This window comes from Sciurus vulgaris (genome assembly GCF_902686455.1).
Source record: "Sciurus vulgaris genome assembly, chromosome: 12".
In the NCBI taxonomy this organism is placed as follows: domain Eukaryota; kingdom Metazoa; phylum Chordata; class Mammalia; order Rodentia; family Sciuridae; genus Sciurus; species Sciurus vulgaris.
This window is the reverse complement of record NC_136473.1, coordinates 45,321,858-45,343,039: the sequence shown is the minus strand read 5'-3', so window position 1 is coordinate 45,343,039 and position 21,182 is coordinate 45,321,858. Positions and strand designations below refer to the sequence as shown.

At 36.4% G+C, this 21,182-nt stretch overlaps 1 protein-coding gene across 2 annotated transcripts in view; it reads right to left on the bottom strand.

Moving 5' to 3' along the window:
* The window catches only part of MPP7 (MAGUK p55 scaffold protein 7), a 228,652-nt gene that overhangs the window by 145,500 nt on the left and 61,970 nt on the right, over window positions 1-21,182 (bottom strand). For both annotated transcript variants that reach the window (XM_079106920.1, XM_079106921.1), the window contains exon 2: window positions 17,635-17,795. In XM_079106920.1, coding sequence (XP_078963046.1) covers window positions 17,635-17,671 — 37 coding nt within the window. In that variant the 5' untranslated portion in view covers window positions 17,672-17,795. The remainder of the gene's footprint in view (window positions 1-17,634; window positions 17,796-21,182) is intronic.

Sequence of the window (21,182 nt, the reverse complement as noted above, 5' to 3'; positions counted from 1 at the left end):
CTCACAGATTATGGCCTATAGCTGTCCTGTATTTATAGTACATTAAACCAATTATAGGGCACATCAGGATGGAGTAGTTTGCTATAAAAGTTAAAACACTATACATGCTTCATGGTAGTTATAGTATGATAAGACTTACTTCAATTTATTTTTATATTTATTGTGTATTTAGAATTTAGCAATAACACATGGTTAGACCAAACTGAAGAGTAAATCTGAACTGCAACTTATACTGCAGTAGCAATCTAAATCTAACTACTCATCATATTACTGTGTCTCCTTTCAGTGTATGAAGTGGTAAAAGATCAACAGAAATTCCTTAATCAGGAAGATAAGTAATACCAAGAGAAAAGTGAGGAAGTTAAAAGCCTGCTGGTTGTACAAAATAATGTACAGAGAGAGAGGAAGGCAATGGGGTAATAGAAACAGAAGTAGGCTTTTATACTAAGACTATTAAAGTAACAGACAAAAAAGAGTGAGAAAGTATGTAACTCCTAATTTATGCCTGTTTTGCAATGGAATGAAAGCATCAAAAATGTCCAGCACAAGCCAATCCCCAAAAAATCAAAGGCCAAATGATCTCTCTAATAAGTAGATGATGATACATAACCAGGGTTGGGAAGGAGGCAAGAATGGAGGAAGGATGGATTGTATAGAGGAAAATGAGGGGGTGGGGTGAAGGAAAAAATAAGAATGAGACAGACATCATTACCCTATGTACATGTATGATTACACAAATGGTGAGACTCTACTTCATGTACAACCAGAGAAACAACAGTTGTACCCCATTAGTGTACAATGAATCAAAACAAATTTTTTAAAAAATGCACATGGCTAACCTATAGTAAACAGACCCGCTGCCAAAATCCTTATCCTGTCTTCTCAGAGCTTGTCAATAAGCACTGAAGTGAAAGAAAAGCTCCTAGGAGAGCTCCAGGGATATAAGTATCTTAAATGGCCTTCTCTTCAAGTATCCCTTACACTGTTCCCCAAGAACAACCCGTTACACAAGAATGTAATGAGTGAAATTCCAAACAACCTTAATCATCCAAAAGATGTAAAAGTCCACTTTCAATGAGGAAAAGGTGTAATGGATTCGAGAATTCCCAACTAATAATTACTGAGGTACTTCCATATATGGATTTTAGTACTAAGTTACCTAAATTATAAATTATTTTATTTTAGCTGAATATAACAAGTTGGTGGATCACCTGTGGCAAGTGCCAAGTCAAATGCCTCCTTTCAGCCAATTCAAGTCTTCTCTAAACAAATGACCTTTTGCTTGCAACAGAATTTATGACTACTGGGGGTAAATTCCCCCTGGCCAAATGACCAAAAGAGTGACCAGGAAAATCTGCTGAAACAAAAAAGAATACTGAGAAATAGACTGGGGATACATAAAGAACTGAATACAAAATAAGGGTGGTGTCTCAAGTCAGTTCAATACTGAGGAAATGTTCTACTGAGAGTACTTAACTTTAGGATTACCATTTCAATAAAAGTGAAATCCAATAAACTAGATGCCTATATAATAATGTCAATCCCTAATAATCTCATAGGGTCCAATCACATTATGAAAATACAGCCAAATCTCTCCTGATATTTGCAAGGGTGATTTTCCACAATCTCTAACTTGATAACAAATGAAGAAAAATACATAGACTTCATCCTATTCCTTATCTTAAAATATGTTCACTTGAACTTCCTGAACAATCTTAAAAATCTAGATGGTTCTAGAGGTTAGCAATGTGGCTTAGTGGTAGAGCATTTGCCCAGTATGCTTGAGGCCTGCCATTAAATCCCCCAGCAATGCAAAAAAAAAAAAAAAAAAAAAAAAAAAGGGCGGGGGGGAACAGGAGATTCAAGTCACTCTGTCAGAAATAGAAGTTTAATATTTAATGTGAGTATTGGCAAATACTTTAATTTTTTTTCTTTTTCTTATTAATTGACTTATGATGCTGAGGATTAAACCCAGGGCCTCATGCATGCTCAGCATATGCTCACTGAGCTCCACTCCCAGCTAAATATTTTAAACGTTTATTAAAATTTTCAACAGCTATTTAATATTATCTTAATAGATAGATATCACCATTTTTAGTTGAATTGTTTGCCATGAATCCCTAAATTTCACTTCTAAAAGAAAAGCAGTTATGTCTTTTCAGTGACAGATAAAACTCACCGAAAAAGCTCATATCACCAAAGAGCAAAGACCATTTTAATACTGAACTATATTATACACCAACAGGGATCTGAAACCTACCAAGACAATCCTTTATATATTTGGTCACTTAAACCATCACAAACTCTTTCAAGAACACTAAGATTGTGCTAAGAACATATTTTTGTGACAATGAAGCCTACTATAATACAAAACCTAGCAATTTAGCCAATCTAAGTCAGTACTATACAGAAGCATATGTGAAAAATTTTGCTATAAAAAGTTTCCCAATATAACTATTTCATAAGACCACAAAAAATTAATTTAATTTACACTCTCTTGAATTTAAATGGCACTTTAACAGCATTTTCTCTTGAGCAAGAACCTGCTAGGGAAGCAAAGATGGGCATTTTCCAAACTGTTCACTGGATTCTAAGCCTCTGAGGAAACAGTGCAAAAAATTAGATCAACTCTTGTTTCTTAAGGTGGCCTGCTGAACATTAGAAGGTCCTGGTGGTCTTTCAAGTCCACGAGCCCTTTCTATTAGTTATTTAGCACTGTCAAAGGAAAAAATCAGTAATATTTTGTTCACCTATGGTCAAATTTACAATATTATGACTTTTGCAGAAATCTGTTCCATCCTTGTTACATGAGTCTGTACAAGGATGTGAGGGTGAGTGAAAGATCTGGCTGCGACAGCTCTCAATCATTGATCATCAGTGATGATCTGGCTCACATGGCTGGCTAGATGGTGTCCCCTCCTCTCTCATGGATCCATATATATTACTAACCAAAGCTGTGTGTTCATAGAGGATGACCTTCCCAGGTAAAAGGGTGTTTCTTTGTTTACAGGTGGACTAGGGGTAGCACTTCCTGCTAGAAGCTCCAGACAAGCTCTTAAGGCCACACAAATGCTGCAGAGGTTAGGCCTATCTGTGCTCATTCACTAGTATTAGCTTACTGCCATTGTGTTTGGAAAAATAACACTTTACACAATTCCAATTATACAAAGTCACGTATTCCATTGACTAAAATAGATCAAATACTTAGAATTTGTTCACAGAAGCACCAATATAATGATTAAAAACAGTAATGCTAACACAAAGTTTTACAAATGCCAATTTGCACACTGCTTGTTGTTCACAGAGAACAGCTAACAGTCAGCTATGTGCCTGTCAATCCTGTTTTGGAAGGAAACTGTGAAAATATTAAATCTGATCAAGTCAGATCAGCAGAGGATACTTCTTTCTGGGAAATACTAAAAGAAAAGCACACCAAGCTCAGACTTGCTTTTCCACAATGAAATAAACAATCAGGAGGAAAGAAAGACCACATGAGGCATTTTTAAAAATTACAAATGACAACCATATTTTCATGACATAGACAGTAAAAATAAAAGTATATTCTTGCTATTTCAAAAGGCCTCCATTAGTGGCAAATCTCCTTTAGTGACATATCTAGTACCTTCAATAACTTTAATACTTTATGGATAAAAGCATCATGATTTTGACATTGGAAATAAGGTTAAGGTTTCCTAATCAGACTGATATATGGTGTAAACAAATGTTTGCTAGAAATTTTTAAAATATCTAAACAATTTCTTATAAAAACATGTATTACTAAAAATTAAAAATATTGGCATATAAAAGAGATCAGATATAGCTCAAAGTAAAATTAATAAAATGTAAGACAGGTGAAGATGGTGGGAAAACGCTAAAAAAACAACAAAGGATTTGAAACATTACCTAAACTTACCTAAAAACCAAGTTGGTTTAATATTCAACAATCAATATAATTTGCTATATTAAAAAATTAACAGGAAACCAATCACAGGATCATTAAGATGAATAAATTAAAAAGCAAAATTCAACAGCTAATCATTTCTTTAAAATTTTGTAGAAAACTTTCTAAAAAAAAAAAAAAAAGGATATACAGGACTTTGTTTTTTGTCTCAGAGGAGGACAAAGTGGAACCTTCTTCAAGTGTTCCAAACCTGAGTTGATTCTACACTATCTGCTGCCACCATGCCACCTTCAACACCAACAAAATCAAAATGGTATAACTGAAGTGCACCAGTGCTAAATTAGTGCACATATGCAGTGCTCCCCTAGATCTAACTCTTGGGCCTGTCTCCAAAAGAGGTTGATGATACTGTCAAGGCCAGTTGTGAATGAAGGGTCGGAGGATCACAGTGAAAGTATCCATTCAGAACAGACAGGCCCAAATCAAGGTGGTACCTCCTGCCTCTGCCTTGATTCCCTCCAGGAATCACCAAGAGACAGAAAGAAACAGAAAAACATTCAACACAGTGGAAACATCCCCTTTGATGAAACTGTCAACATTGCCAACATGCAATACCAATCTGTACTCGGAGAACTCCTAGAACCATTAAAAAGAGCCTGGGGGCTGCCCAGTCTGTGGGCTGCAATGTTGGTGGTCACCACTTTCATGACATAGTAAATGACATCAACAGTGGTGCAGTGGAATGTTCAGCTAGTTAGGAAGTACAAAGAAACATACTTCAATAAAGGATCATCTGACAACAAAAAAAGGGGGTGAAGATATACAAGAAAAAAATGCTGAGCAAATATGACAGAGAAGAAATGTTGAAATAATTCCTTTGAGATGTAGAACTAAAAACAATGATGCTCAATTCACCACTGACACCACTGTCATGAAGGTCCCAGATGCTGCCTTTGCCAGCAAAGAGGAAAGACCAGTCTTTATAAGAAGTTGTCATGAAGCATGTGGATAGCTATGTGGAAAAATTATCCTCACACCTTACACTAAAATCAATTCTAAAGTCTTAAAACTAATATACAGAAGGGGAAAGCAATAACTCCATGATCTTAAGGAAACATTTCATGCATAAAATATGGAAATCACTAATGCCAAAGGAAAATGGTGCCCAACTACACTGAAATTAATAACTTCTGGGCATGGAAGTCAGGGAAGACAGCATAAAGAGTGAGAAGACAAGCCACAAAAGAATACATAAAGGCTGGTGGTATTTGAGGGAATCCAATTAAGGATGAGTTGCCATTGAAGATAAATTTAATTTGGGTTTAGTGGGAATGTAATTATGTATGGGCTTAGTTACATAGTTCCTTAGTGCTGTATATGTTTAACTTATTGTTAGCCATCCAGTGGAAAAAGATTTTGAGGATAACTACAGCAGCCCTCTGTGCTAAATTGGCTTCATAACACAGGATGCGGGTCCAGAGTATGTACCCTTACATGACCATGTTCTCTATCCCCCAGCACTAGAAGTATGAGGGTAATTTGAAGTGTACCAAGCCAAAAGGCAGTTTGTAAAGCTTGTATTAATCATTGAAGTTTTATTATAAAATTGTATGCTGAGGAATCTATTCTCATTTAGAGCTAGTCAAAACAAATTCTCTCTGTTAGGAATATATTCAATAATGCACCATTGGTCATTTTTAAATTGAGTATCATGCAAAGAAAAATTTTTCAGAATCTTTGTGTGAAATTGAGTGTAGTGTACATCCAAACTACCAAGACTAAAATAATAAAGATTGAATTGCTTTTCTCTTAAAAACTATATTACACATGAAGAAAAGATCAAAGAGCAGATAGAAAATATAGAAGTGTGTCAAGCAGTTAATCAATAAAAAGATAATGCTTTTTCATGGATGCTAAAATAATTATATATGTCCACATTTAATATTTACAATTTGTTAAAATTTTTCTCATTCTAAATACTCACTTTCAGCCTAAGAAAATTCACATGGTTTAATTCCATTTATAAAATTTGACAATGAGCAAAATTTAACCCATTGCCCAGGAATGCTCAGGCAAATCATAAGCTATGCATCATGCATAGTGTGGAGTAGGAATCTTTTCTGTTTTCCCTGCCCATCTCAAAGGAGGTCGACACTAGGAAGCAACTGCTTTCAAGGTGTTTGATTTCTTAACGTAGGTGGTAGTCACATGGACGTTAGTGTTATGAGCACTTTTAAAACTGCACTTATAAAAGTTTTACATACATTTCTGTACATATATTATATTTCACATTATATGTTTATACAAATCATATTTAATGAAATTATAAAACTAAAACTAACATGGGTCTTATGTGGGAAAGGAATGATTCCATAAGATTTTAAAAAGTATGGCACCATTATAGGAAAAAAAAATCAACTCTTTAGTTGATGAAAGCTGTTTCCCATGGGTTAACAACTCTCATACTTTTATACATGTAAACTGGACTTGAACTTAGGTAAACTTGTGATGGATGGCAGAGGCAAGTTTTTAACTGCTATAGAAGGAATTTACAGATAAGCAAGATAAAAAGGCTAGAATGATCCATTTGCTAGTAGATCAGAGTTGGAGACTTCAGTCAGAATTTATGTTAGCTTAATATAGCTATAGCTATTACATATAGAAATGTTCGAGATTCAAGATGGCGGACTAGAGGGTGGCTGCGTTTCGTGTTGCTCCAGGACTCAGGACTCAAGAAGAGGAGATATAGAGAGCCTTGGGACCAACTCAAAGCAGCCGGGCGAGAGTCTCCCACTGGGCAGGCGTCCCGGACGGGGCAGGAGTCCTGGATGGGGCGGTAGCCCCAAAAGTAGGGATCTTTGCAAAGTAGAACGGCCGGCGAGGCGCCCCTCCCCCCGCCGGAGCAGTGATCGCAGACAGCTGGGAGCATTGAAGAGGGGGCTGCCCAGAGGAGAAGGAGAAATACGGGCTCGGCACGTCGCTTGGAATTGGATCAGCTGCGCCAGGGCTCCGGGCGGCTATCCGGAGGAGCAGCATGGACCCAGGACTCAAGAAAAGGAGATATTGAGAGACTTGGGACCAACTCAAAGCAGCCGGGTGAGTGTTTCCCACTGGGCAGGCGGACGGGGCGGTAGCCCCCGGACAGGGCGGTAGCCCCGAAAGCAGGGATCTTTGCAAAGTAGAACTGCCCGCGAAGCGCCCCTCCCCCCGCCGCAGCAGTGATCGCAGACAGCTGGGAGCATTGGAGAGGTGGCTGTTCACCACAGCGCTTGGACTAGACGCAACCCACCCGCGCTCTGGGAGGCTGCCCAAAGGAGAAGGTGCTTGGTGAGCTGTTTGGACTGAACGTGACCACCCCTGAACACAGGGGGCTGCCCAGAGGAGGAGAAATACGGGCTCGGCACGTCGCTTGGAATTGGAACAGCTGCGCCAGGGCTCTGGGTGAGTGGTTTGGTCCCAGAGCATCCGCTCCTGAACATACGGGGGTTGTCTGGAGAAGGAGGAGGAGCGCGGCGGGGTGCTTGGGCTCGAAGTGACTGCACCAGGGCTACGGGAGGCAGTTGGGACAAGAAGGTGCACAGTGAGTTCTTGGGACTCGTGACGCACCAGATCTCTGGGTGACTGCCTGGTGGAGAAAGTGGTGCGTGGTGGGTCACTTGGTCTTAGAGCGACCGCACGGAACAACAGGTGGCTGCCGGAGGAAAAGGCGTGTGGCGGGTCACTGGGACTCGGAGCGATTGTAAGGGGCTCCAGGTGGCTGCTCAGAGGAGGGGCCACATAGCCAGGCGAAAAGTGCAGAGCAGGGTCCTAGACGGCTTCTTGGTGGAAGGGCCCCACAGACAAACTGAGGGGCGGAGCGAAGGCTCCAGGACTGCAGGCAGCTTCTCTGAGGAGAGGCAGCCGAAGGAGATTCGTTTGTGAAGGGTGAGGCTTCCAGGCCCAGGAGGTAGGTCCGGGTCCCTGGGATCATTGCAGAAGAAGGCTGCCCAGCCCAGGCGGTAGTTGTGAATTGAACGGAACCTCTGGGAGGAAAACCGACCAGCGAGACCTCCCCACCGGGTGACTCCTCCCTGTTGGGTGAGGTTCTCCCAAAAGGACCGTAAAATCAGAGACACAGGCCCAAACTGGTCTTGCATCAGCCCACAACCTACTTCCCTTCTGGATGACCATTCATCAGCAAGTGAAGGTACCTCTGCCCACTAGCAGGGAATATACCCCACCAGAAGGCCACCACCCCTAGGGAGTCAGCTCCCTTGTGGAGCACTGCATTACCAACTTCCTCCAAGATTTCAGGCTACTGAAGACTAAGAGGGGATATAACAGAAATCTTCAGGGATATTATAAGACAATAGAGGAAATCTGCAATATCACAGCGGTCAACTGATACCTGAACAATATGAGAAAATAAGGAAAGAAAATGCTGCAAACAAATCTAGATGTTACATCAATGAAACCCAACGACAGCATGGCAGAAGAAATGACAGAAAGGGAGTTCAGAATGTACATAATTAAAATGCTCAGGGAAGCAAATGACGAGATGCAAGAGCAAATGCAGGCACTGAATGATCGCACCAATCGACAGTTAAAAGAGCAAATACAGGAAGCAAAAGATCACTTCAATAAAGAGTTAGAGATATTGAAAAAAAACCAAACAGAAATCCTTGAAATGAAGGAAACAATAAACCAAATTAAGAACTCCATAGAAAGCATAACCAATAGAATAGAACACCTGGAAGACAGAACATCAGACATTGAAGATAAAATATTTAACCTTGAAAACAAAGTTGAACAAACAGAGAAGATGGTAAGAAATCATGAACAGAATCTCCAAGAACTATGGGATATCATGAAGAGGCCAAATTTGAGAATTATTGGAATTGAGGAAGACTTAGAGAAACAGACCAAAGGAATGAACAATCTATTCAATGAAATACTATCAGAAAATTTCCCAAATCTAAAGAATGAAATGGAAGATCAAGTACAAGAGGCTTATAGGACTCCAAATATACAAAATTACAACAGACCCACACCAAGGCACATTATAATGAAAATGCCCAACATACAAAATAAAGACAGAATTTTAAAGGCCGCAAGAGAGAGGAATCAAATTACATTCAGGGGGAAACCAATACGGATATCAGCAGATTTTTCAATCCAGACCCTAAAAGCTAGAAGGGCCTGGAACAACATTTTTCAAGCCCTGAAAGAAAATGGATGCCAACCAAGAATCTTATACCCAGCAAAACTTACCTTCAAATTTGATGATGAAATAAAATCCTTCCATGATAAACAAAAGCTAAAAGAATTTACAAAAAAAAGAAAGCCAGCATTACAGAACATTCTCAGCAAAATATTCCATGAGGAAGAGATGAAAAACAAAGAAACAAATCAGCAATGGGAAGAACCATCCTAAAGGAATTGTCAAATAAAGGAAGAACCAAGTCGTCTCAAAATAAATAAATAAATAAATAAATAAATAAATAAATAAATAAATAAATAAATAAAATGAACCAAATGACCGGGAATACTAATCATATCTCAATAATAACCCTGAATATTAATGGCCTGAACTCATCAAAAGACATAGACTGGCAGACTGGATCAAAAAGAAAGATCCAACAATATGTTGCCTGCAAGAGACTCACCTCGTAGAAAGAGATACACATAGACTAAAGGTGAAAGGATGGGGGAAAACATATCATGCACATGGACTCAGCAAAAAAGCTGGGGTATCCATCCTCATTTCAGATAAGGTGGACTTCAAGTCAAAACTAGTCAAAAGGGATAAAGAAGGACATTACATACTGCTTAAGGGAACCATAAATCAGCAAGACATAACAATCATAAACATCTATGCCCCAAACAGTGGCTCATCCATGTATGTCAAACAAATCCTTCTCAATTTCAGAAACCAAATAGACCATAACACAATAATACTAGGTGATTTTAACACGCCTCTCTCACCACTGGACAGATCTTCCAAACAAAAATTGAACAAAGAAACCATAGATCTCAATAACACAATCAATAATTTAGACTTAACGGACATTTATAGAATATACCATCCAACCAAGAGCGAATACACTTTCTTCTCAGCAGCACATGGATCCTTCTCTAAAATAGACCATATATTATGCCACAAAGCTAATGTAAGCAAATACAAGAAGATAGAGACACTACCTTGTATTCTATCAGATCATAATGGTTTGAAGTTAGAAATAAATGAAAGAGTAAAAAACAGAAGCTACTCCAACACCTGGAGATTAAACAATATGCTATTACATGATGAATGGATAACAGAAGATATTAGGAAGGAAATTAAAAAATTCCTAGAGGTAAATGAGAACAAAGAAACATCATATCAAAATCTTTGGGACACTATGAAAGCAGTACTTAGAGGAAAATTTATTTCATGGAGTGCATTCAATAAAAGAAGTAAAAATCAACAAATAAACAACCTAACACTTCAGTTCAAAGCCCTAGAAAAAGAAGAACAGACCAACACCAAAAGTAGTAGAAGACAGGAAATAGTTAAACTCAGAGCTGAAATCAACGAAATTGAAACAAAAGAAACTATACAAAAAATTGACAAAATAAATAGTTGGTTCTTTGAAAAAATAAACAAAATTGATAAACCCTTAGCCACTCTAACAAAGAGAAGACGAGAGAAAATCCAAATCACCAAAATTCGGAATGAACAAGGAAATATCACAACAGACACGATTGAAATACAAAACATAATTAGAAGCTATTTTGAAAATCTATATTCTAACCAAATAGAAAATTTTGAAGACATCAACAGGTTTCTAGAGACATATGAATTGCCTAAATTGAACGAGGAGGACATACAAAATTTAAATAGATCAATTTCAAGTAATGAAGTAGAAGAGGTCATCAAAAGCCTACCAACAAAGAAAAGTCCAGGACCAGATGGGTTCTCAGCCGAGTTCTACAAAATCTTTAAAGAAGAGCTCATTCCAATACTTCTCAAAGTATTCCATGAAATAGAAGAGGAGGGTACCCTCCCAAACTCATTCTATGAAACCAATATTACCCTGATACCCAAGCCAGACAGAGATAAATCGAGGAAAGAAAATTTCAGACCGATATCATTAATGAACATTGACGCAAAAATTCTCAATAAAATTTTAGCAAATCGCATACAAAAATATATTAAAAAGATAGTGCACCACGATCAAGTGGGTTTTATCCCAGGGATGCAAGGTTGGTTCAACATCCGGAAATCAATAAATGTAATTCACCGTATCAATAGACTTAAAGTCAAGAACCACATGATTATTTCAATAGATGCAGAAAAAGCATTTGATAAAATACAACACCCCTTCATGCTCAAAACACTAGAAAAAATAGGGATAGTGGGAACATTCCTTAACATTGTAAAGGCCATCTATGCTAAGCCCATGGCTAATATCATTCTAAACGGTGAAAAACTGAAAGCATTCCCCCTAAAAACTGGAACAAGACAGGGATGCCCTCTTTCACCACTCCTATTCAATATCGTTCTTGAGACTCTAGCCAGAGCAATTAGACAGACCAAGGAAATTAAAGGAATACGAATAGGAAAAGAAGAACTCAAACTATCCCTATTTGCAGATGATATGATTATATACTTAGAGGAACCAGGAAATTCCACCAGAAAACTGTTAGAACTCATAAGTGAATTCAGTAAAGTGGCAGGTTACAAGATCAATGCTCATAAATCCAATGCATTTTTATACATAAGTGAGGAATCCTCAGAAAGAGAAATTATGAAAACTACCCCATTCACCATAGCATCGAAAAAAATAAAATACTTGGGAATCAATCTCACAAAAGAGGTAAAAGACCTCTACAATGAGAACTACAGAACACTAAAGAAAGAAATCGAAGAAAACCTTAGAAGATAGAAAGATCTCCCAAGTTCTTGGATAGGCCGAATTAATATTGTCAAAATGGCCATACTACCAAAAGTGCTGTACAGATTCAATGCAATCCCAATTAAAATCCCAATGACGTACCTTACAGAAATAGAGCAAGCAATCATGAAATTCATCTGGAAGAATAAGAAACCCAGAATAGCTAAAGCAATCCTTCGCAGGAAAAATGAAGCAGGGGGTATCGCAATACCCGAACTTCAACTTTATTACAAAGCAATAGTAACAAAGACGGCATGGTACTGGTACCAAAATAGACAGGTAGATCAATGGTACAGAATAGAGGACACAGACACAAACCCAAATAAATACAACTTTCTAATACTAGACAAAGGCGCCAAAAATATGCAATGGAGAAAAGATAGCCTCTTCAACAAATGGTGCTGGGAGAATTGGAAATCCATATGCAACAGAATGAAACTAAACCCATATCTCTCACCCTGCACAAAACTCAACTCAAAATGGATTAAGGACCTTGGAATCAGACCAGAGACTCTGCAGATTATAGAAGAAAAAGTAGGTCCCGATCTTCAACATGTCGGCCTAGGACCAGACTTCCTCAACAGGACTCCCATAGCACAAGAAATAAAAGCAAGAATCAATAACTGGGATAGATTCAAACTAAAAAGCTTTCTCTCAGCAAAGGAAACTATCAGTAATGTGAAGAAAGAGCCTACAGAGTGGGAGAATATCTTTGCCAATCATACTTCAGATAGAGCACTAATCTCCAGAATCTATAAAGAACTCAAAAAACTCTACACCAAGAATACAAATAATCCAATCGACAAATGGGCTAAGGAAATGAACAGACACTTCACAGAAGAAGATGTACAAGCAATCAATAAACATATGAAAAAATGTTCAACATCTCTAGTAATAAGAGAAATGCAAATCAAAACCACCGTAAGATTCCATCTCACCCCAATTAGAATGGCAATTATCAAAAATACAAGCAACAGGTGTTGGCGAGGATGTGGGGAGAAAGGTACACTCATACATTGCTGGTGGGGCTGCAAATTAGTGCAGCCACTCTGGAAAGCAGTGTGGAGATTCCTTAGAAAACTTGGAATGGACCCTCCATTTGACCCAGCTATCCCACTCCTTCGCCTATACCCAAAGGATCTAAAATCAGCATACTACAGAGATACAGCCACATCAATGTTCATAGCTGCTCAATTCACAATAGCCAGACTATGGAACCAACCTAGATGCCCTTCAATTGACGAGTGGATAAAGAAACTGTGGTATATATACACAATGGAATATTACTCAGCCATAAAGAATGACAAAATTATGGCATTTGCAGGCAAATGGATGAAATTGGAGAATATCATGCTAAGTGAGATAAGCCAATCTCAAAAAGACAAGGGATGAATGATATCGCTAATAAGTGGAGGATGACACATAATGGGGGGGAGGGAAGGGTTAGTGTTAGGGTTAGAGTTAGGGTTAGGGAGGGGGGCAAGTATGGAGGAAGAAAGTACTGTATAGAGGGTAAAGAGGGATGGGAGGGGTGGGGGGAAGGGGAAAAAATAACAGAATGAATCAAACAACATTATTGTATGTGGATTTATGATTACACAAATGGTATGCCTTTGCGCCATGTACAAACAGAGAGGCAACATGTATCCCATTTGTTTACAATAAAATAAATAAAAAAATAAATAAATAAAAACAAAACAAAATATAGAAGTACAGATGTATTTAAAATCAGTAAAATCACTGCTAAAATAAAAAAAAAGAAATGTTCATATATACATTTGGCAATTTCTATACTATCTATTAAATTTTCTGTAATTCTAAAATTACTATAAAATTGTGTATTAAAAATTTCTTAAGACACTGGTCTTCTATTTATTTACTTATTAAAAATTTGTACATTAACTATAGATAAAAGTGGGATTCATTGTGATATATTCATATATGCACAAGTATCATTTAGTCAATTTCATTCTGCTGTTTCTCTCTTTTCCACCCCTCCTCTCTCCCCCTTGATTCCCTTGCTTGACTCTACAGGGATCAGTGAGGAGAAGGAGAGAGGGAAAAAGGAGACATCAGGGAAAGAAATGGAGCAATGTATGAATACATCACAATGAAGCCCACCATTATGTGTAACTATAATGCACTAACAAATCACAAAGAAAAGATGCCTTAAGATAAAATACAGTGGACCATTATAGCCAAGAAAGAGAACCCAGATCAATGTGATGCTGATATGTGATAGAAGACCTACTATAAATTTATGTGGAAAGAATAAAATATTGAATAAGTGATTCTGGGCCTAGGGACAATCCATGTGAGAAAACAAAATTAGATTAAGATTAGATTAGATTATTGCCGCCACATACAATTTGCTGTTGGATTAAAATTTCAAATATATAGAAAATAATTAGAAAAAAATTTTAGAAAATATCTACATGACCTTGGGACAGGAAAGATCTACTTATGCAAAAGAAAAAACAAAACAACAAAGATTGATTTGACTACATTAAAGTTTTCAACTCTATAAAAGAAATGATACTATTTCAGGAGCAAAAAAGGACAAACAGTTGACCAGAAGAAACTCTGTGCAATCTATAATGCCCAAAGGATATGCAAAATAGGAATGAAGAAATTCTGCAAATAAATTAGAAAATGATAAATCAACACCAAAGTGGTGTAAGGATCTGAATAGCTAAATCACCACTTTGGTCAGTTTTTTCAATGCTGTGACCAGAACAATTTTAGAGGAGGAAAAGTTTATTTGGGAGCTCAGTTTCAGAGGTCTCAGTCCATAGAAGGCTGGTTCCATTCTTGGAGCTTGAGGTGAGGCAGAACATCACAGTGGAAGAGTGTGGCAGAGGGAAGCAGCTCACAAGAGAGAGTCCACTTGCCAGATACAAAATATATAACCCAAAGGCACACCCCCAATGACCCATGTCTTCCAGTCACATCCTACCCACTGTCACTTACCATTCCAATAGGGATTAACTGATTAACTGATTGGGTTAAGGCTCTCATAACCCAATCATTTCATCTCTGAATGTTCTTGTATGGTTTTATACATGAGCTTTTGGGGAGCACCTCACATCCAAACCATAACAATTGCAGAGGAATGAATGTTTGTTAAACAAATGAAAATATCCCCCATATCAGTAGTAATGCACCTTTAACACTTAAAACACTGTTTTTACCATCAGATGGTAAAATTTATTGAGGCTAGAAGTACTGAATATTGGCAAGAATGTGGGAGAAAAGCTCTCTAATACACTGTTCATAAATCATTAAGTTGCTTAACTAGTCCAAAGGACAATTTGATGGTACCATTAAAAGTGCACATCTTTCCTCCCAAAATATTTAAAAGAAACAAAACCAGCGTTTCATTAATAGTAGTATTGTCCACTACATTGTGACACTACGAGAAACTATGAAACAGTTCAAAAGAATGAGGTAGATATATAGATGTGTACAGGAATATATATAGGTAAACATACATAAACATAAACACACACTTTTATAATGTATATATACCATGGAAATACCTCTCCAAGACCTATTGCTCGATACAGAAAATAAATCATAGCAAATAATAAAATTCATTATTTAAAAAAAAACTCAAAACAATGTATTTGTGTACACTCATATGTCTGGTTATTTCTGTGTCTATATCTTGTTTGTTTATGGTTTTCTGGTGCTGGGGATCAAAACCAGGGCTTTCTGAATGCTAACATGTGCTCTACTACTGAGCCACATCCAAATGATTTGTTCAATGCAAGAAAACCCTTGGAAGCTTCTTATCAAAATGAGAAAGATGTTATCATGTTGTACTTGTGTAATTAATTTTTTCTTCCTAGCGAAATAAGTAGAACAGGGAAGAGCGAGGAGTAGCAAAAGTTTTACATTGAAAGCATCTTCCCAAACAAATACTGAAAGCTTCAGGACTGCTGTCATTCAGGTGCCGTCCGCTCAGTTACACTCTGTTCTCAAGACACGGTGATAGGTCAACATCAACCATATTGCTAAGCAACAGAGCTTATGGTAAAAATGACCCCAAATGGCCAAGTGCATCTGGACAAGGCGGACTTACGAGGGAACTACAAACATCTGATGAGAATACCACACTTTGGGGCTTCCTTAAGTGCACTAATCTTGGAAGAGGGTCTTCTGTGCCTGATTCCAAAAAATACCATAGAGTGTCAATTAGATGGTACTTTAGATATGCATCAAGTGAGATAGCTACGTGCAGAAAATAAAAAATAAATACTAAGAAATCTATGCTATTTTTCATGACCGCGCAATAAACCATAAATAGATCATTTTAATAATGTTTTGAGTTATACAGAAGCAAAAACACCTTACGTCCAATTAAACTAACACTTTTTTGATGAATAGCGAGGCATAAAACATTTAATACACAACTACAGTAAATTTATGGTTCAAATAAATTTTATCTATAACTTTTCAAACCATTATGGAAAATTTAAATCATTTTTATATAGAAGAACACAATGTGAGACTATATAAACACTAAAGAGAAAAAAATTCCAAAGGAGCTGATTTCCAAATCAATATCTTGACAGAGAAATATTTTATATAACTTAACAATCAAAATTTCTTCCTGACAAAAACTAATCCTCAGTGTCAATCTCAGTGAGGGGAAAAAAAAATTCTTGATAAAGATGAGACAAAACTTTCCAAAATTTAAGTATGCATATACCAGAAAATAGCAAAGAATGATATCTGCAAACCATGCAAATAAAAATGCCAGTGTAACATAATAATAACACAAAATTACATTTGTAACTCAGCTGTTTTTGAAAATAAAGAGCAAGGAACTGGAATGGTACATGGAAATAGCTATGTCAGCTGGTTGGAAAACAGGACTAGTAGGACCAAATTCAGCTCAGCCAGTGTGACATGGAGGAAATTTTTTTCAATCACAGTATGCCACCACTTCTTTCAAGGATCTTCAAAATGCACAGCAGAGCCTTCAACCACACACACATTTTTTTTTTTTTTTTTTTTTTTTGGATACTGGGAATCTAATCCAGTGCCTCACACATGCTAAGCAAACGCTCCAGTCCTGAGTATGCCCCCTCTCCCAGACACACACATCCTTATAAGCATCCAAGGGAAAAAGTACCAGATCTCAGGAATCCTAGAAGGACCTCCAAGAGCCATCTGCCACCTCCACTGCACACCCTAAATCATATCAGAAAGGGGCAATTTTACATATACTTGTGGGATATTTTTTCCTTTCTTAGAAATACTTTATTCATCTCTAAATCTTACAACTCATAAGAGGAAATATGTTTATGAGTTTTAACTGAATCTCTTAATGACATCTATCAATTTGGAGATAGGCATTATGTCTGGAAGAAAAGAGAGGAATAGACTAGGGAGGATATTTTCTTCCTTAAAGAAAAAATAAAGTGAGATTTGAAGCAAAGGTGGTAAAAAGTTTGTCTATTTTTAAATCTGTGTGAAGGGCAACACGGGTAGATATCGTAGTATTTGCCAGAACTTTCTGTATGTTTAAAATACCTCACTTTTAAAAATCAAATGCATGGCACTACTCCAAAAGCAAGACAGTGTGAGAATATCAGCACAGAGCATTACTACCTGGAGAAAAGAGCAGCCAGAGAGGCCTCCAGTGACTTTTTGACCTAGGACACATCTAAGTTGGTTTCATGCCCCTCATGTTGGTCACAGAAAAACAGGCATGAGCTGTTTGTGCTGACTTAAAGCAATGCTGTGTCTCACCATGAACAAGACTGAAGTAAGGGTGCAAGGAAATCTGCCCCTCTTGGCTTTGCATACCTGTGTCACTAGCAGATCCCGTGGACAGAGCTGGCATGATGCAGGCTGCGGGCAAGGAACTGCTCTCCACACACTCTCGCCTCAGAAAGCCACAGGGAGCTCCAGTTCAACGGCCTGCAGCCACGCTGTAACCCAGGATTTATATACTGTTTGAGTCCTTTCTAGAAAGTAAAGGAACAGTTACACATTAAAAAAAAAAAAAAAAAAAAAAAAAAAAACTATCACTTTCAACATCCGATAACCAATTCTAAATTCTTATTGCCACACATTACCAAAGAGACCACAATCCTGCAGAATTTCTTTTACAGATGACATGCAGATAGATATTCAGTGGGAAAGCTTCTGACTCTGATGTGCAATTTCTAATTGAAAACATGAATGTTCTTCACGCATGTATCAAGGCTTCCTTAAAGATTTTTACATTTAGCATGGGGGCCACTGATCAGACACATGGAGAACTTTAAGAAGCTTCTGTAAGTTGATGCCATTCTAAAATTCCTTCCCTCTGTTATCATAATTCAAGCTATAATTCTAAACGCATAACCAAGACCATATGAATTGTCAGCAACCTATAACTAATTGTATTTTGTAAAGAGCTCATTCTAATATGATGACTGCAAAGCTTTCTAACTGAAGGCTTGCAAAGAACCTTGAAAGATCTTTTTTTACTAAAATTGAACCAAGACATTATTACAGATTTCCAAAAGTGTAGTAATTTAAACTAAATTTAATAATACAAGCTAATAAGTACATTTTTTTAGTAGAAACTAGCTTTGATGTATCTTGGAAAATATCAATTTTTTTTTTTCAATAACTATCCAAAGTTTATCCCCAAATAGGCAGAATAGGCATTATAGCATGACAACTAGCACAAGGGCTCTAAAGTTTGGCTTTAATCTCTAAACCTGCTAGCTCTGAGATTTTGCACAACTTTTTAATCTTATTAAATAAGATTAATTTCCTTACAAATGAAGATAATTCAGAACAGTTGATAATTAAATATGCTAAGGCATACAACATAGTGTTTCATACCCTGTAAGCAAACAATAAATTTAATGTGACCAGAGATTTTTTTTAAATTCAGGTAACATAATTATAAAATTAAAACATAAAAGAAAGTAGCAAGATTAAAATTTACACTGGCCTAACACCTAGAAGGAGGCCATGTGGTTTAAATTTGGATCACTGCTGCCTAATAACGGAAAATACACTCCATTTACATTTTTGTAGAACTCAAAACTATACAATGCACTTACGTTCATTTTTAAATGCTTTTGCCCCAAATCTCTATAACAAATTCAGTCATTTGAAAGCATATTTTAACATATATTAAGGACAACAAGAAAAACAGACACTGTAAACACTGGAAAAACTGGCTCACTTCAATTCCTAAAACCTTTTAAAATTGCTGATTCATATTACAGAATAAAGAAAATGAGCTTGCCAAATTTTACTTGAAAAAAATCCAACTGTAAAATCCCATTAAAGCCTTCCAAATTAACTTTTTAATTGTCAAAGTGAACATTAGTATAAAAAAAAATTCATCAAATAAACTTTCTTGAACTAGACTATCTGCTGCAATGTCTTGAAATATGCTTCATATTATTACAAAGCCTCATGTAGTTAAAACATGCATACAAATTCAAAGATGAGTGCTAAATTAAAAATATAAGGGCATTATTTTAAATACCAAATGAAAATATAAATCACTAAACTAAAAATTTTAAATGAGGAAAAAAAGACCAAGCAAGGTTTGCTCAGTTCAGAAGATATCTTCCCAATAATTTTAAAAGGCAGCTTTGCTTTGGTTTCATAAATTATTCCAATCAGGATTAAGATTCAACTCCATGAAAATATTCCTTATATGAAGCAAGGGTAGAAATGAAGTAATTCATACACAAAGCAGACTACAAATTCATACACAAAAAAGACTACAGATGATTTAAAGAATGCAATCAATTAATGAACATTTGTTTGCTCAAAGGAAAAAAAATGAAAACCAGTTAAAATTTGTAAAGCATATGTACGTACATTTCTACTTAGAGCAATATGTATGTATGTACATTGGCAGGCTTTTATTATATGTGCATATGTGTGTAATTTAAGCTCCTTATGCCTTAAGAAAAGTCATAATTTGTATGGTATAGATTGCCACTGTAAGTATAGAAATGGATATATAATATAAAATCAATACTCTGCAACCTACAGTTTTCTTAATGGCTTAAAGAATTTATAATATTTTGCTTTTATAATCCATATATATCATATAAAGTAACTTGTGCTTATATCAAAAAAAATTAACGAAGAGTGTGGAACATTTCACTGTATTAATACTACAGAAAACCTTACAATCCACATCAAAACATCTCTGAGCTGTTATTGCCACATGTGAAAGGACTTACATCTCTCATTTTTTTCATAATGAACATTCAAGGTAAGATTTTCCAAATCTGTATATTTACTACACTGTAATTATCATCTAAGTATATATATATATATATATATATATTGCCAAGTAATTATCTTCTCAGAACATCCACGTGGATTTTTTAAATGGCTTGGTAGAATCCTAATCAGCAAAATACTTAATTTGATGGAACAAAGTTGTGCTGCTGGGTTTAACTTTCGAATTGAGTTAAATTTTTGTGTAACAATGTTATTTTCTTTGGCTAAATTTATTGAAAATGCTTTGGAATTTGTCAGAACCCAGCCATAATTATTACTGACTGTTGTATGGAATCGATTTACTACAATACAAAAATACCAGCTGTTACAGTATGTCCTGAGAGGGATTACTGAATATTCTTAAATTGAAGTTCAATCCATCTTTCCATAAAAAAGAGAAAGACCCAAACGCCAGGAACATAACAGCTGTATCAAGTGCACCTGAAGCATTTACAATACCCAACAGAACTATTACAACCCTCCTTTTAAAAGGCTTATTTTTGAAATTTCATTATTCCAGTTGTACCTTGCTTCTATATATCACACTGTATCAGGTTTTTCTGGCATTGATCACGTGGAAACAGTGAACTATGTGAAGGTCTATGAGCTTTCAATGTTCAATTTCTACTGTCCCTGGCTAACCCTTAATGCTCCTGTGGCACTCATGACATCTAGTGGTCAACCACAGAAGTGCAAGCATTTAGAGCAGGAAGTGGTCTGTTTTCAGTAATGTAAAAATTTCATCCCATCCAGTGACGGTTACTTGCAAAACTTTTTATTAATGTGAACACACACAGTCAATAAATATAAATAAGAAATCAAGAAATTTCCAAACATGTTCCCTCTCAATTTGGGTGAGTGTTCAAGAATATGAAAACATCACAAATAACCTCTTTAAGAATTATATTAATAGGTTATGTATCACTTCAGGAAACAATAACTATACTCAGTAATCCAACTTCAGACTATTTCACAAGGTGAAAGTACTCTAAAGTTACATTTTTAAACATAAGATAGCAATAAAATAACACAAACAAATATAAATCTAGTATCACAAATTTTTTCTTGAAAGATCAATTTGAAAGATTCATTACTTATATTAT